Here is an 18,914-nt window from a genome sequence, read left to right on the forward strand (position 1 = left end):
AGAACTCGGTCCTATATACCGGGAGAGGAATCAAGTTCAACCAAAGGTTCAGCAGCTATGGGATGGCAACTGCTTCTGTTCTGACGCTGATTGAGCCTCTGCTGGATCAGGGGTACTGTGTCACCACAGACAATTTTTATATGTCCCCAGAACTGTTTGAGTTCCTCCTACAGCATAAGACAGATGCTTATGGGACCGTCAGAGCAAACCGGCGTGACATGCCCCCCAGCTTTGCCAACAAAAAACTCAAGCCCGGAGAGTTAGTTGCCTGGCAGAAAGGAAAAATGTTGGCACTGATATGGCGCGACAAAAAAGATGTCTGCCTGATGAGCACCATCCATAACACCGCCACTGTCATGGTCCATACAAAAGGGGGAAAAGATGTGCTGAAACCGCAACTGGTCCTGGATTATAACAACACCATGGGAGGTGTGGACAGAGCTGACCAGGCCATAACTTTCTATCCAGCAATGCGGAAACAGCAGAAAAAATATTATAAAAAAATATTCAGACACCTCCTGGAGCAGTGTTTGTGGAATGCATTCATTCTCCTAAAAAAGAAAAGTGACAAGCCTGTGATCCATGCGGACTTCGTGTGGAAAATTGCGGAGCTGATTTTTCTCAGGCACCAGACACCAACTGTAAGTCGATCCGGACGTCGTGCTGCTGGTGTTGTGAACCCCGAACGACTGACCGGTCGTCATTTTATGGACCACATTCCACCGACGGAGAAGAAGACTGCACCCACAAGAATGTGTGTGGTGTGCTGTTCCAAGCACGACGACACCGGGCGGAAAATAAGAAAGGAAACGTGGTACTACTGTCCTGACTGTAATGTTAGACTTTGTGCTGTACCCTGTTTCAAAATTTTCCACACCCGGGACGTTTATTGAACCAGTATGACAAGTAATATACACATGGTAAAAAGAAATCATATATAAATAGTTGGTTTGGGCTGCTCATTCTCAAGAATTGCAAGCAAAATAATGGTACCGCTTTCAGCACCTAAAATCCGAAAGAATCATACCACCAGGGAGGTTAACAGCGGTTTTGTTTGGTATTAAAAGTTAGTTAAAGTTAAGGCCCGTACACACGTGCAGATTGTCGTTACAATATATGTGAGAAAGAATATTGCTTAGTTTCTAACTGTACTGCAATGAAATCACAAACTAACCAGATGAATTAACTTTGTGCTCATTGGGTCCATTGGGTGAAATATGCCTGTTAATGGGTGGATGTTTAAAAGCTGAAGAAGTTAGCAATGGTTTTTGAAATCCCATTCTGTAAACCAATGATGAACTGAATGCTCCTGACTGTTAAGGGTGGGTCTGCTGAACTTTACCCAAGTTTTTGCAGAACACGGACCACTTTGAAGTCAATGGGAGCAGAAACTTAGAAAACAGTAATGGTAAATTTGTAGGCTAATAAGCAAGGCATTATCAAACAAATGACACCAGGGAGCTCGGTAATGCCCTGAAGCACATGTACCAAAGAAAATTTAATAAATAAAAAAAATAAAAAAAAAGGGGGCAGGTAGGAGCAGTTTTAACAGCTTCCCATCTAGCCTTTAGACAAATGACAGTCAGGCAGGAACTCTCTTGTTCTGGGTGGACGTCATATGACATCCTCCCCAGAACGCGCCCTATGGCCAATGCTGCGGCATGATTTGTCACCTACTGTGTCTACGGGGCACAGCAAATGACAGATCAGTGTACCGGCCTGCTGCTGGTACCATGTGATCACTGTGGCCAGTCACAGCAGATCATATGACAATTGTACACCATGGATGCCTTTCATTAATGCCATCCCTTGTGTACATTTATGTTGCTTGCTGTGGATGGCCACAGTGATCACATGGTACAGACAATGCCAATCACAGCCCATCTGTATCATGCAATTAGATGTGGCCAATCACAGCTATTCACAACACTGAATAAATGCATTTTATTCATAAAAATGGTTGCTTGTAACCGTGAAATTCAAGCAATCATAGTGTGTAAAAAAGAAAAAAATCCTGATCACCTACCCAGAGTAGTACAGTGTTACTCCTGCATTGCTCTGGTCAAAGTATGGGAAATAAAATGTAAAGAAGAAAAAAATGCAACAGAAAAGAAAAAAATATATTAAAAAAATAGGCCTGGATTCGAACTTGGGTCCTCAGTTGCTTCTGGCAATGCTTCTTCTTGCTGAGCTATCTGGCAGCTAATACCTATCTATTCTTGATCTGTGTGGTGACCTAGACCTTGTCCAGTCTCCTGTCCAGTTCCTTGCCCAGCCTCCTGTGAACTCTGAACCTTTGGCCACTCCTTTGAACTTCTTATTTAAACCTGATCTGGGAACTTCCTGATGCCAGATCATTGTGCTTTTGCCAAGATCTAGCTTGTGTGCTTCATTCTCCCGAATCTTCTACTTGTGTACCGACCTCCAGCTACGTTCCAGGACTAAGCCTCTGCCTGCTGCCATATTGCTCTTCACCGATTGTGTACCGATCTTCAACTAATGACTACGACTACACGTCTGCTTGCTCCCTTACTCTGGCTGATCTACTGTGTACCTGACCCAGCTTGCTGACTACATTGTGCTGCTGCTTCCTGCGACTGGACTCTGAGCCTGACCCAGTAATTCTGACACAGTGTCCCTGATCCACTGCCACACCAGCTGTATGATGATGCTGTGCTGTACTGCACTGGTGACAGTATGTAAAAAATAAATTGAAAAAAAAAAAATCAGTGCAGCCCCATCAGCGCCCATCAGTGCAGCATTATCAGCGCCCATCAGTCAAGATGAAAAATTACTTATTTGCTAAATTTTATAACAGAGAAACATCACAACAGTGATGAATAAATACTACCAAAGGAAAGCTCTATTTGTCTTAAAAGAATGATAAAAACTTAATTTGGGTACAGTTTTGCAGGACCACGAAATTGTCATTCAAAGTGTGACTTCGCTGAAAATTGGCCTGGGCAGGAAGGGGATGAAAAGCCCAGTACTGAAATTGTTAACAAAGCTTTTTATTTTTGTCATTTTTTTTCAAACAAATAGAGCTTTATTTTGGATTTTCTTCGTTTCTGTTATAACATTTTGCAAAAAAACCTTTCTTCTTAAATTTAGGTCAAAATGTATTCTGCTACATTTCCTTGGTGAAAATAACCCAAATCAGTGTTTATTATTTAGTCTTTGGGAAAGTTATAAGGTCCACAAACTATGGTTTATACTGTATGTCTGAAAATTGATCATTCCTGATGTACTGACACCCTATCTAATTTCTTGAGGCCCAAAAACACCAGGACAGTAGAAATATCCCCCAAATTACCCCTTTTTGGAAAGTAGACAGTCCGAGGTATTTAGTAAGAGTCATGGTGAGGTTTTTTTAAAAGTTTTTTCACTATTTTTTTGTCAGGGACACTGATTGGTGACAGTATGTGAAATAAATATATATATATATATATATATATATATATATATATATATATATATATATATATATTTGTTTAATTTTTAATTTTGTTATTATTATTATATTTTTTAACACACTGTGACCAGACCAATACAGTGTTACCATAGTAGTAATGATAGTGGTAGAAGTGATCATGATTTCTTTTCTTTTCACACATTATGATTGCTTATACCAATGAATTTCCTTGGTATAACCAAGCATTTTTACCAAATAAAACTGATTCATTCAGTGTCTTTTGTTGTGATTAGTTGTGTTTGGCCAAAGCTAGTCACGTGGTACAGATAGGCTGTGATTGGCCCTGTCTGTACCATGTGATCACTGTGACCAATCAAAGCTAGCAACATAATGGTACACAATGGATGCTATGAAAGGAAGCCATTCATTGTTGACAATTGTCATGCGATCTGCTGGGATTGGTCACAGTGATCACGTGAAACTGGTAGCGAGCTGGTATAGTAATCAGTCATCGGCTATGTCCAGGGGACACAGTTGGCAACAGATCGCGCCAGTGCGTGGCATTTTCTGGGAGGACATCATATGACATCCACTAAGAAGGATGAAAGGCCCGCCCAGCTATCAATCTGCTATAAGTTGGGCGGGAAGGTGTTAAAGACCTTTAATCCTGGTTTAAACTGCAATGGCTTCGGCACGACTTGCATAAGACTTCTTTAACCACGTTAAGTCCAGGCCTTTTCTGACGTGTTATTTACAAGTAAAAATCTGTATTTTTTGCCAGGAAATACTTAGAACCCCCAAACATTATATATTTATTTTTAGCAGAGACCCTAGATAATAAAATTGCAGTCGTTGCAATATTTTATGTCACACTGTATTTATGCAGCGGTCTTTCAAATGCAATTTTTTGGAAAAAATACACTTTAATGGATTAAAATTAAACAAAAAAGTAAAGTTAGCCCAACTTTTTTGTATAATGTGAAAGATGATGTTATGCCGAGTAAATAGATACCTAACATGTCACGTTATGTCATGTCATGTTAAAATTGCAAATGCTTGTAGAATAGCGACAAACTACGGTACTTAAAAATCTCAATAGGCTACGCTTTTAAAAAAGTTACAGGTTAGAAGGGCTAGCACTAGAATTATTGCTCTCACTCTAACGATTGCAATGATACCTCACATGTGTGGTTTGAACACAGTTTGTTCCCAGTTTACATATGCGTGACTTATGTATGTGTTCACTTCTACGCATGAGCATGGAGGGATGGGGCACTTTACTTTTTTATTTCTTATATTTTTTTATTTTTTGATCACTTTTATTAAGTAATGTAAACATCCCCTGTAATAGAGAAAAAACATGACAGTTCCTCTTTATTGAGAGATCTGGGATCAAAAAGACCCCAGCTCTCTCATTTACCTTTAAAAGCAAAATAAAAAAAATGTTGTTGACATTTTGACCTTAAGAAAAAAAAATTGTTGATGGCCACGGATCGGAAGTGACATCAGAGGTCGCTCCAGTCCTCCAAGGACATAGAGCCAAGTGAGTGCCATCTTGCCCTCACTTGACTTCCTGCCCAGCCATCGGCAGGAGCGATAACAATGGCTCCGGTAAACCCTGAAACAACCATGAAGCAGTGTGGGGGGGGTGAACCTCCCACCGCCTATAAAAGTGATTCCGTGGTTAGTCCGCCGCTGGGATCAGTTTTATTAGAAAGCCAGCCGCCAAACAAAAATAAATATATACCATGGTTATGCCAAAACATGACGTACATTTACAGTTAGGCAGACTCAATTTGCTCCTATTACAACGGTTCCATTGCACTGAATGGGGCACGACTTGTGATGTGACATGTGCTTCAAAGTTGTAGCAGATGTCGCACCAATGTGAACCAGGCCTTATCCTTGATGATGGTTTCATATATATGTAAACAGGGGAACCCACACAAAGAACTAAACAAAAAAAACAAAACACTTTTTTGGTAGGGGGTCCCCCTTGATACCCATATGGACATGACAGCAGGGACGGACATCGTTCATCGTGATTTTTTTTAATAAAGCAAGAGTCTTCCCCCATCCACAAAGCCTACCCCAGCAAGTTACACTCTTGATGTTGAGGGCATGCGTAGACCAGCTTATGTCCTCTACAGAGCATGCTTTATTTCAGTTCCCCTCTAAGCTCTTCATTTCCTCCTTTTTCTTATCTGTGCAGTCAAACATTTGGTATGTGACACTCCCTTCCCTTCCTCTCCCTCCTCCTCCATGTCCTCCTTTTGCTTAACACTATGGGGACATGATATAGTATGCTGATTGATTGCATTCACCAAGAATATAAATATAAATCAGTATTAAATATATCAATGTAATTGCTAATACCTTTAAAATGAAAAAGAGCCTTGGATGCAGATGTGAAAGTTAAGGCCCGTACACACGTAGCGATTGTCGGCCGTAAATATTCAGCCAACGTCCGATCGGCCAATTGTCGGCTTGTTAGTATGATGCTTCCAACAACCGACTGCGACTTTTAGGCCGAACAGAATCTGGTGTGCAGGCTTTAAAATTTTTGTTGGCCAACACCAGAACGGCCGATTGTTCCTCAGTCAATACAGAATTCGGCCGACAAACAGCAGATGAGCAAGACTGGGCATGCTCAGAGAAGAAAAAACACAGGGAAAGTTAACCATCACATGACATCACTTCTGCAGTTGGCTGTTGTTGGCCGACAAAATTCGTGTGCAGTCTTTAGCACTTTTCAACCGACAGGACAGCACCGGACAAAAGACGGCCGATCGTTCGGCCGACAATCGCTACGTGTGTACGGGGCTTTAGTGTCAATCATGTTTGACCCAACCTACACCATATTAAGACACACAAAATACACTTGACATTTAATAAATATGTATTGGGAGCTGTAAAACAGTTATTTGATATATAATTTAATTTGAATTGCTCTTTTGAAACAGTTGTTTTTAAACCAATGACATTGGCTCTTTACCATGTGAGCAGCTGTGTCCAATCACGGTTATCGGCATTTCCTTTCCTCAGTGGTATCACTGTGTGAGGAAAGGAAAGCCGATTAGTGGCTTTCCTGTGAGAGCACACATTTACACTGATAATCAGGGCCCTGATTATCAATGCATCCCCATCAGTGCCAATCAGTGTCTATCAGTGCAGCATTTCAGTGCCCATCAGTGCAGCATTTCAGTGCCCATCAGTGCAGCATATCAGTGCTGCCTATCAGTGCCCATTAGTGCCTCTTCATCCGTGCCCATCAGTGCAGCTTATAAGTGCAGCCTCATCAGTGCTGATCAATGCCTCCTTATCATATACAATGTTGTATATATTTATATACAATGTTGTATGTTCAATGGTCCGTTAAAGTAACGCAGTGCCGTATAGCAAAAAATGGCCTTGTCATAAAGGGGCCAAAGCTTCCAGAGGTCAAGTGGTTAACATTTGCTTGCAATAATCACATGTAAAATCCAGCAGGCCGGTTGTACCCATGATGATCGGTGGATTAACTTGGGTACATTCAGCCTCCCCATACATGGTTCGAATTCAGCAGGAACCAACCGAGATTGGAACCATTTATGGTCAAGTGGTTGAATGACAAAAGATTTAATTCAAAGGGAAGGGTTACATTTCCTGCCCATTTATTTTTCTGCTGTCTATGTACTATTGGGAAAATATTCCTTCACTTCCTCTCCCAGAAATGAACAAAACATTAGTAAGAATCTCCTGAACTTCTGAACTGAATCATAGGTTGAACTGGATGGACTTGTGTCTTTTTTCAGCCTCACTAACTATGTAACTATGTAACTGAGGTGAATTCCAATCTTAATTGTCCCCATAACACATGTCCTCATTGGAAGAGTTTCCCTTATCTCATGCTCTAAGAGGTAACATTTTGGATTTCCACTGACTTTCCTATTTTGGTGGCAATGATCAGTGAATCTCCCTATTGGGGAAACAGACAGCAATAAAAACTTCATAGAGAGTTTAATCCTTCTCCCCTCTATCCAAAACTGACAAACAGTTTTTTTGCCTAGAAATACCCCAAAAAATGGTGACAAAATGGCCCATTTTCTGCTTACATTGTATACCTGTTCAACAGGTTCTGTAAAGATTCAAATTGTACATTAGAGCCTCACATTGATTGTAAACACAAAAAAAATGTATACTAACGATTCAGTAACAATTGTATCCGGCTGCCAGATGAGGTGTGCAGGAAGGGAAATTTTAGTCACATTGTCAAATTTCAAAGGATCCCATGTGAGAAAGTCATCCATCCAGCTCTATTAGGCATAAAGGAGACATTGTCAAATAGAGTGACCTAAAACTATAATGTTATTTTTTCTTATATGTATGCAGAAGTAAATCGATGACTTATATTCTAATCAATTTATTCAAAATTGATTAGAATAAACTGCCAACTGCATTGCTTATGTTTACAAAAAGGTAAGCGCAAAATGCAATATTCTCATAATTACATAAGAGAACTCATTGCAAGACTCGCTATTCAGAGAAAGTGTGTTCTGGGTCCTCTGATTCCTTAACATAGTTGCACCCACTGCATTACCCTATTTAAATATGCTACCAGACCACTGACAGCGTTCAGAAAATACTTTATAGCCAAACTGGCAGTAAATTGTTTTCTACGAGGGGCATCCCAAAAGTTCACAACCCAACACAGTTACTAGTAACCACACAGACAGGAAACGTTATCACTGCACCAAGCCACTCTTCCAGATGTGCAGCAGTGCACCCTCGGAATCCCAGAAGACTGTCGCCATCACTTTGCCTGTTAATGGAACACTCCCATCTTTCCACTTCCAATTTTTCTGTTTTCAACTTAACTATGGTAGGTGCCAACTGTTTGCAAGGAGGGCATTAAGGCATGGTTCACACCTATGCATTTTTAAAGCGTTTTCAGTTTTGCAGAAACACCCTACAGTCCATTTAACATGGTTTCCTATGGGTCACGTTCACATATATGCATTTTATGGAAAGGGCCAGGGACCTTTTTTCTGGTTTTTGGTTCCATAGACTTTAATTAATCAAAAACGTGTATTAAAAAAGGCAAAATGCACCTGGAGTATGTAAGCTACAATCTGCAAAGGTGTGAACTGGGCCTAAAGCCGTGTAGTGCATATGTGCCATTTTCAGCGCTAAACATCTAGAAGAGTGGCTTGATGCGGTGATAAAGTTTGATGTCTGTTTCAGGTCATTGTTTTTTGGAATTTTTAGGACGCCTCTCACACAGCAATACATTTTTACAAGGTAATTGTCAAAAAGACATTTTACTTAAAAAAAGCATTCTAAATTCTCTGAAAATTCAAAACATTCCGCTCACCACAGATCCATAATATAGTTCATAAGGAAGTTACACCAAAAGAGATGTTTTCTGACAAAACAAATTCTCTTGTCCTACAGAAGGAGATTGGATCACCCTATCAAATTCTCAGTCTGAAAATTAGTTTAATGCTAATTACTCAAACTGTAAGTGTCTTACTGTGAACACATTTAAAGGATATGTTCACCTTGAGGAACATATTATATACTGCACCTGTATTTAGGGTGTAACATGTAACATGTTCTAGCTCCTGCCCTGTCTCCCGCTTTTCCCATTGCCTTGTGACAGTGGGCAAGGGATCCTCTCCCCTACAGCCACTGTCACATTTAAAATTGGAGCAGCTGTGAGGGGGACCATGTGATTCATTCCCATTGATCTGTGAAAAAGTAAACAACAAGTCCTCTCTGCCTCCGCAGCAGAGGGACTCAAAGGACTATGAGTGTGCTGATCTGTCCATTCACTCTTCCTCCAGCTTTCTAACTGAAAACCCATATGGAGGTATAGGCAGAAAGCTGGAGGGAGTGTGTGCAGGAGCCTGACATTGCACCCTCAATCCACTGATCACATGTGCAATGCTTTCCAGGTTCCTATAGGAAAAAATAATAAATGAACATTTTTTTTACCTGAAAAAAATATGTGCATTTATTATTTTTTCATAAAAGGAGAACTTTGCCTTTAAAGGAATCTAATTTTGCATTTAAAGTTGTTATTTAATCAAAAATTTCCCAGATGATTTTGGGTATACGTGGTTATACAGTATGTACTGACAAGGATTGTATACAGTAGTGTGAAAAAGTAAGTATGCTCCATGGAAGGTGTTCCTTTTTTTAACATACACTATATTGTCAAAAGTATTGGGACGCCTGCCTTTACACACACATAAACTTTAATTGCATCCCAGTCTTAGTCTGTAGGGTTCAATATTGAGTTGGCCTACCTTTTGTGAAGAGAAAGACAGGCGCCACTGTAGTTAGCCAAAAATGTTTATTGCACAACATACATAATAACTTACACATAGGTAAGCTCCAGTCCGTAAGGCAGCGTCTCCAGCCACACGATCTGGCCGTCCACCGGCCCGGAGGTGACGTCACAGGAAGCTGATCAAAGGACCTGGTAACACCGGAAGCCGCAGTGGAACGCAGGCTCCCGGAAATGACGCAACGCGTTTCGGAGCATGCGCGCTCGGCTCCTTCCTCAAGCGTAAGAGACTGCCACCTGAAGTCAGGTTTAAGTACAGCAGTCTGCAATCAATTGTCATAGAAATCAAGACAAGGGGCGGCGCAATACTCTGCAGAACCAGCTACACGGCCAGCATTCCGGAGAGTACGCACAGTACTTAAAATAATACAATACATTTTTGGAACTGGGGCTTATTTGTGTACAAACAACAATTAACAGACAATAATACACTTTAAACATATATACGTCATCCACGACAGATGCATATGGACATGACTTTATCGGGGCCCTGTTATCTATACAACAGAACTAAGAAGGGGGAAAAAAAGAAAAAAGTAAAGAAATTTTCGCGAATTTGTACGATCCATACCATGTACTCACAAAGAAAATTCATTTTTCTGTGATCCATAAGGAATTAAAAAATGATTAAAAACACCTTAACTATAAGCATAAGGATGTGCAGGATGATTATGAAAGAGCACCTACGCTCATTTACTTAAAAGAAAACAAAATTTAAAAATTTAAAAAACTTTTAAGATTATATATATATATATGTGTACATACATATATATATGTACCCATACGGTGCGTGCAAAGGTCACTGGGGAAAAAAGAGAGGGGGGGGGGAGTTTTAAAAACAAAAATGGGAATAATTAAAAATACAATGACTCACAAGATAGTATTGATATCTAGCTCCTCGTTCAGTCCTCCGGGCGCCAGAACGTTCAGGGCATATATCCAGTAGGTTTCCCTACTGCACAGACGCCTGAACCTCTCGGCCTCAGAGGGACCTTTAGGAATTGCCTCAATCACCCAGACATATAGTCCCTCGGGGGACTTATCATGGTGATGGAGAAAATGTCTGGGGACGCTATGGTGGTCTTTGCCCTCCTGAATATAGCGTCGATGCTGACCGAAACGTGCTCTGAGGGTCCGTATGGTCCTGTCAACATAGTGCAGGCCACACGGACATACCAAGCAGTATACCACAAATTCCGACGAACAGGTATGGAATTCATTAATTCCATACCTGTTGCCCCCAATCACAAAATCCTTCTGTCCATGCTTCACATATTGGCATGTCAAGCATTGTATTTTACGACACTGGTACATCCCAGTGACGTTAAAGAAGGTTAGGGAAGGGGAAGCATATTTTTTGGTTTTTAGCTTGCTCGGTGCTATTTTTGTTTTTATGTTAGGGGCCTTTCTATATGAAAAGCGGGGTTTGTCTGGAAGTACTGCTTTAAGATGAGGATCTTGGAGCAAGAGTGGCCAATGTTTTTTGACCACTCGCTCCATTTGCCAGTGGTGATTGTGGAATTGAGTAGTGAATCTCATCTGTGAGCCTTCGGCTCCAGTCTTGGTACGCTTAGCAGTCTGTGGCGCTATATATTGAGAGAACGCCTGCTCTACGATGGTATCAGGGTACCCTTTTTCCAGAAATTTTCATTTGAGGGCTGTGCCTTGTATTTTATAATCCGAAGTCTTAGTACAATTATGTCTAAGTCTACAAAATTGACTTTTCGGGATGTTGTCTAACCACCGGGGGTGGTGACAGCTCTGATAATGCAACAAAGAATTACCTGCAGTAGGTTTTATGTAATTCTTGGCCAATATGTGCTGGTTGTCATGGTGAAGATCCAAATCAAGAAAAGCCAAATGGTCAGGTTTAACCACAGAAGTGAACCTTAGTCCCATATCATTGTTGTTACAGTGGGAAACAAAGTTCAGAACTTCTGCAGCCTCTCCATCCCAAATGATGACGATATCATCAATATATCGTCCAAAGAACACTATATGGGGAGTGTAAGGATTATTATTAAGCACACATCGAGTTTCCCAGTGTCATGTGGGATAGATATATACAGAGATTGTACATCTAACGAAACCCACAAATATGTCGGTTCCCAAGTGTACGGAGTAAGGAGCTCTAATAAATGTATACCATCCCTGATGTAAGAGGGGAGCTCTTGGACTATAGGTTGTAGGAATATGTCTATGTACTGCGAGAAGCCACTTGTAATGCTATCCATCGCAGCAACAATAGGCCTACCGGGAGGATTAGTTGTGCACTTGTGCACTTTTGGTAGGTGATAGAAATATGGGGTATGAAAATAGTCCCTGAAAAGAAAGGACATCTCGGTCTTGGAGATAATTCCATTCCTCAAGGCCGTACTAGCTAGAAGGTTCGCCTCAACTGTGTATTCAGGTAATGGATCTTTTGGGAGTTTCATGTATGTGTTACTATCGGATAGTAGCCGATTGGCCTCATTCACATAATATTTTTTATTCTGAACAACGATACTCCCGCCTTTGTCAGCAGGCTTAATGACAATATTGGTGTTGGACATTAATGTTTTCAGGGCCATATTTTCCACCTTACTTAAATTGCAACCATATTTACCGTTATTACTTTTCTTGGCTTTTTTACACATATCCAACAGGTCAGAGTATACAATGCGATAGAAAGTTTCTATACAAGGGCCTTTGGAGTGTGTCGGGTAGAAGTTGGACTTAGGTTTTAAATGCGTATGCCTCATGGGGGGAGAACTGAGAAGATGCTGAGTGAGTAGGACTTTCTCCACATCAATCTCATTCTGTCCCTCCCAGGATGCATTTCCCTCCATATACAACTCTTCTAACATGGCTAAAGCCACTTCAGTATCTACACTGGATGGCTGGCCTGGTGACTGAGCGCTCGAAGCGCACTCAGTATCATCGTAATTAGACACCTTAGATGATTTTAAAGAAAAATGTCTCTTTAGCGTAACCTTCTTTAACGTCACTGGGATGTACCAGTGTTGTAAAATACAATGCTTGACATGCCAATATGTGAAGCATGGACAGAAGGATTTTGTGATTGGGGGCAACAGGTATGGAATTAATGAATTCCATACCTGTTCGTCGGAATTTGTGGTATACTGCTTGGTATGTCCGTGTGGCCTGCACTATGTTGGCAGGACCATACGGACCCTCAGAGCACGTTTCGGTCAGCATCAACGCTATATTCAGGAGGACAAAGACCACCATAGCGTCCCCAGACATTTTCTCCATCACCATGATAAGTCCACCGAGGGACTATATGTCTGGGTGATTGAGGTGATTGAGGCAATTCCTAAAGGTCCCTCTGAGGCCGAGAGGTTCAGGCGTCTGTGCAGTAGGGAAACCTACTGGATATACGCCCTGAACGTTCTGGCGCCCGGAGGACTGAACGAGGAGCTAGATATCAATACTATCTTGTGAGTCATTGTATTTTTAATTATTCCCATTTTTGTTTTTAAGTGACCTTTGCACGCACCGTATGGGTACATATATATATATGTATGTACACATATAAATATATAATCTTAAAAGTTTTTTAAGAGTTTTTTAAATTTTGTTTTCTTTTAAGTAAATGAGCGTAGGTGCTCTTTCATAATCATCCTGCACATCCTTATGCTTATAGTTAAGGTGTTTTTAATAATTTTTTAATTCCTTATGGATCACAGAAAAATGAATTTTCTTTGTGAGTACATGGTATGGATCGTACAAATTCGCGAAAATTTCTTTACTTTTTTCTTTTTTTCCCCCTTCTTAGTTCTGTTGTATAGATAACAGGGCCCCGATAAAGTCATGTCCATATGCATCTGTCGTGGATGACGTATATATGTTTAAAGTGTATTATTGTCTGTTAATTGTTGTTTGTACACAAATAAGCCCCAGTTCCAAAAATGTATTGTATTATTTTAAGTACTGTGCGTACTCTCCGGAATGCTGGCCGTGTAGCTGGTTCTGCAGAGTATTGCGCCGCCCCTTGTCTTGATTTCTATGACAATTGATTGCAGACTGCTGTACTTAAACCTGACTTCAGGTGGCAGTCTCTTACGCTTGAGGAAGGAGCACGAGTTCGCATGCTCCGAAACGCGTTGCGTCATTTCCGGGAGCCTGCGTTCCACTGCGGCTTCCGGTGTTACCAGGTCCTTTGATCAGCTTCCTGTGACGTCACCTCCGGGCCGGTGGACGGCCGGATCGTGCGGCTGGAGACGCTGCCTTACGGACTGGAGCTTACCTATGTGTAAGTTATTATGTATGTTGTGCAATAAACATTTTTGGCTAACTACAGTGGCGCCTGTCTTTCTCTTCACTTCTGCCAGCGGATTCTTCAGAGTTTTTCCTGCCAGTGCTGCCTCATACTCAGCCATCCGGGACAGTTCAGACTAAGAAATTGGAGACATCCCCTGCATCCCTCTTACAGCGGTGGACTCCTTCCCTTCTTACTTGGTCAGAAGCGCCCAACAACTATTTTCTTTGGACATTACCTTTTGTGGCTATAACAGCTTCAATTCTTCTGGGAAGGCTGTCCACAAGGTTTATGAGTTCTTCTAGAAGCGCATTTATGAGGTTAGACACTGATGTGGAAGAGAAGGTCCACTCAAATTCATCCCAAAGGTGTTCTATCAGGTTAAGGTCAGGACTCACTCACCCATGGCTTTATGGACCTTGCTTTGTGCAGTGGTGCGCAGTCATGTTGTAACAGTTAGGGGCCATCCCCAAACTGTTCCCACAAAGTTGGGAGCATGAAATTGTCCAAAATGTCTTGGTATGCTGACGCCTTAAGAGTTCCCTTCACTGGAACTAAGGGGCCAAGACCAACCCCTGAAAAACAATCCCACACCATAATCCCCCCTCCACCAAATGATTTGGGCCAGTGCACAAAGCAATAAAAAATGGTCAAACATTCCCATAGGCACACTCCTAAACCAGAAGAGTTGAAGCTGTTATAGCTGCAAAGGGTGGGCCAACTCAATATTGAACCCTACGGACTAAGACTGGGATGCCATTAAAGTTCATATGCATGTAAAAGCAGACGCCGGAATACTTTTGACAATATAGTGTACTTGACCAAGATAACATTCGATCACAATTCAATCAGTGCCTACAGATAAAGGGGATATATTTAAATAAAAAAACAGGGAAAATTGCCCTTTCAATCATTTATTTAACAAAATCATTAACAGTTGTGATAGTGAGCAATGGAAAAAGTATGTACGCCCTTGGCCTCCCCCTTTAGCAGAACTGACTATTTCTAACAGGAATTAGCTTTTTGTATGACTGAATAATTGAAGTGAATATTCACACTATTTATTCAGTGAAGATTCTGAACTAAACCAACCTCAATATGTTAACAGAAGCACTTTGACATTACTAGTGTTTTTACATGCCTGGAAAGTTAAAGTTAAGAAGATAAATGGACTTACCTGATTAAACCAGAGGTAAGTAGAAAGCAACAGATTTTTTTCATCCTAGTAAAATAATTATTATTGATGACTCAGATAATAACATAAGGTAACATTTTACAAAGCAAAAAAATAAATGCAGAAAGGTTGATTGAAAGCATATAAACTATTTTTTTCTGGTCTTTAATTTAAATCTATTTGCAATGCATTTGAGTACTGTCCGTGATACTTTTTTTAATTGCACTAACATACAATATTTCAGGACAAGCTTTCGGGGTATGTCCCCTTTATCAAGATCCAAGCAGTACTGATTCACAAAATGTTTAGCAGAATGGTAAAAAAAACACACAATCTCTAAGCCAAAGAAAAAAAAAAAAGAGAAAACCAAACAAACATAAACAAATTTAACTGGCAATGGTAATAAAACTAGCATAGTTAGTGAGATAAGACAGAGGGAGAGTTGAAGACAGGGGGAAGGGGGGGGGGGTAGTCACAGAGGGTGTTGTAAAACTGTAGGATAATGAGTAAGGAAAACCATATCTAAATTTAAGCCGTTATATTTTGTGTCAAAAATTATCATTCTTAATTCAAAAGTTTTCCTTTCCTGGATAGTTCTGAAATTCCCTTTAAGAACTAAAACATTGAGGTCTTCTATAGCGTGGTCCAGTTGGGAAAAATGATGCCCCACAGGTGTGCAGAAACTATCTTCTTTATGTTCTTTGATGGTATGTCTGTGCAAATTCATCCTTGCTTGCAACTTCTGTCCTGTTTAGCCTACATAAGATCCTTTGCTACATCTTTTGCATTGGATGAGGTACACAACATTACTGGAGGTGCAGTTGTATGTTCCTATTACATTAAAGGTCCCATTTGTGTGTGTGTGTGTGTGTGTGTGTGTGCATGACACTTTTAGACAGATTGATCTGGTTCCACAGTTTGCAGCGTTTTTTATGGCAGGGTTTGCTCCCATTATTTGCGGCATCATAATCCGAATGACGTTTCCTGCTGATTAGTTTATGTCTGAGGTTGGGTGGTTGTCTGGAAGCCAGTATTGGAGGTTGTTGGAACATTCCTTTCAGAGTTTCATCCTCTGTTATGATGGGTTGTAAATCTTTGATTATCTTTCTTATCCCTTCTAGTGCTGGATTGCAGGGCAGCCATAAGGGGGGGACAGCCCATACACATGTAGGGGGCCCAGGCGCCCAGACCCCAACCAATGAGACAGAGTTTTTACTGCCGTGGTAACTAGCAATTCCTAAAGCAGGGCGGCTGCAGAGTAAGCCGATGCAGCTGAAGAGATGTCTGTTTGCTAAATTGTGCTGTCTCTTTGCTGAAAATATGAGGCTGTCTCTTTGTTGGATTGGGATGTGTCTTTGCTGAATATATGAGGTCGTCTCTTTACTGGATTGGGATATCTCTTTGCTGAAAATATGAGGCTGTCTCTTTGCTGGATTGGGATGTGTCTTTGCTGAATATATGAGGCCGTCTCTTTACTGGATTGGGATGTCTTTTTACTGAATACTGTATATGGGGATGTCTCTTTGCTGGCTTGGATTAATTTTCATATATTAAGTTGTAAGAGTGTTAAAATAGAAGTGGGTGCATTGATGGACTCAGTGGGATGGCCAGTGAACGAATTCGGTAAGATGGCTGCCCTGCTGGATTGTATGTGGTGACTAGAGGTACACGGTTATTTGTTTTTTTCTCTTTGTATTGGAGAAGATTTTCTCTTTGGATTTCCAAGGCTGTGTTTATGCTGGTGTTGATGGTTTGGTTTTTGTAACCTTTCTTACAGAAGGAGTTTGCTAGTGTTCTGAGATGTTTATCTCTGTCTTCTGGGTCTGAACATATTCTGTGGTATCTGATGGCCTGGCTGTGTATGATGGCCGTTTAGTGTGTTGGGGGTGAAAACTGGAACTGTGGAGATATCTGCATCGGTCAGTCGGTTTCCTGTATATCGAAGTATGAAGCTTGTCATCCCTGATGTATACTGTGGTGTCTAGGAAGTTGACATGCCTGTTAGAATAATCCATTTTAAGTTTGATAGATGGGTGAAAGGTGTTGATCAATGAAAAAAATTGTTTGAGATTTTCCTCACCTTCTGTCCATATGATGAAGATATCATCAATATAGCGATAATATCTGTATGGCTTATGTTGCATGCTGTTCAGGAATTTGTCCTCCAGATCAGCCATAAATAAGTTTGCATACTGGGGTGCCATTTTACTTCCCATAGCAGTACCCATACACTGGAGATAGATGTCATTATTGAAGGTGAAGAAGTTGTTTGTAAGAATGATTTAGATGAGCTGTGTAACATCCTCAGCACTGTATTTGTGGTTTGGTGAGGATGATAAGAATCTGTGACACGCAGCCAATCCATCCTTGTGAGGGATGTTACTATACAGCGATTCTACATCCATAGTGACTAGAAGTGTATTTGGTGGTAATTGTTGTATATTGTTAAGCTTGTTAAGAAAGTCAGTTGTGTCTTGAAGGAAACTCGCAGTATTCACGACTAATGGTTTTAAAATATTTTCTACACGGCCTAAGATATGTTCGGTAAGTGTATTCATACCTGTTATGATGGGTCTGCCTGGATTTCCTGGCTTGTGAATCTTGGGCAGCATGTAGTCCCCAATTTCTGGATTATCTGGAATAGCATTGATAAGTTCTGAATGTAGGTGGGTTTGTATAGTTTTAATGAGACCTTTTAATTGCTTAGTAAAATCCTGGGTTGGATCATAATCCAGTTTTTTATAGTAAGTAGTATTTGCCAGCTGCCTCTGGCCTTCTTGTATATATTTGTTTGTATCCATCACAACGACTGCTCCCCCTTTATCTGCTGGTTTGATGGTGATGGCCTGATTATTGCGCAAATCGTGTATAGCTCTTCGCTCCAGTGGTGAAAGGTTATATAAAATTTTCTTTTGCTGGGTGGATATCAGGGATGTAACTGGCAGTCTGAAGCTGTCAATATAGGTGTCCAGTTTGGGGTTGCGTCCTTGTGGAGGTGTGAAGTTGCTGTTCTTTTTGTCACCTTCTGTAGTCCTATGATACCTTTCATTACTGTGAAAAAATATTCTTTGAGCCTTAGTCTCCTGAAGAATTCCTCCATATCTGACATTACCTGTAAATTATCCAATTTGGTGGTTGGGCAGAACGTGAGGCCTTTGGAGAGGATGGTTATTTCTGGTTCAGAAAGTTTATGATTTGTCAAATTAATGATTCCAAGTTCCTCTGTTATATCCGCATTTTCAGTCAGGTCAGCATTTACACAGATGATACCCTGGGATTCTGAATCTGATTCCAAGTCACTGACAGCAGGAGTTATAGATGTTGTGTTTGTTTTATGTTGTTTGGGTTGTATCCACAAGGCCTGCTCTTGGTGTAGCTTTTGGAGTTTTTTTGCTTCCTGCTCATGGCAAGTTTTTGAAGTTGTCTTTGTAAGGTTTCCATTGCATTCTTAATTTGGTTGATGCTTGTAGCGACCAATGATGTTAAGGTTTCAAACACCGGCTGCTTTTGTTTCCTGATTGTTTCCCTTTTACCATACAGTTTGTGAATGAGGTTGTTCCTTAATCTTTCGTTGGTGTGTCTGCAAAGTCCTTCTGCATAAGGAGAGTTCAGTGTATTTGCACAAGGATTTTTAATCCGGAGACCTTGAGGTATGAGGTTTCTCTTTTGATGCACCTCCAGTAATGTTGTGTACCTCATCCAATGCAAAAGATGTAGCAAAGGATCGTATGTTGGT

The 18,914-nt window shown here is 40.7% G+C and overlaps 1 protein-coding gene across 1 annotated transcript in view; it reads right to left on the reverse strand.

The window, feature by feature from the left end:
- The window catches only part of LOC309568867 (5-hydroxytryptamine receptor 3A-like), a gene marked incomplete at both ends in the record, with an annotated part of 110,964 nt that overhangs the window by 71,421 nt on the left and 20,629 nt on the right, over positions 1–18,914 (reverse strand). The window contains 2 exons of the mRNA XM_082274651.1: positions 7,598–7,707; positions 15,182–15,226. Of these exons, the coding sequence (XP_082130777.1) occupies positions 7,598–7,707; positions 15,182–15,226 (155 nt within the window). The remainder of the gene's footprint in view (positions 1–7,597; positions 7,708–15,181; positions 15,227–18,914) is intronic.

This window comes from Pelophylax lessonae, assembly GCF_965119305.1.
Source record: "Pelophylax lessonae genome assembly, chromosome: 12".
Lineage (NCBI taxonomy): Eukaryota > Metazoa > Chordata > Amphibia > Anura > Ranidae > Pelophylax > Pelophylax lessonae.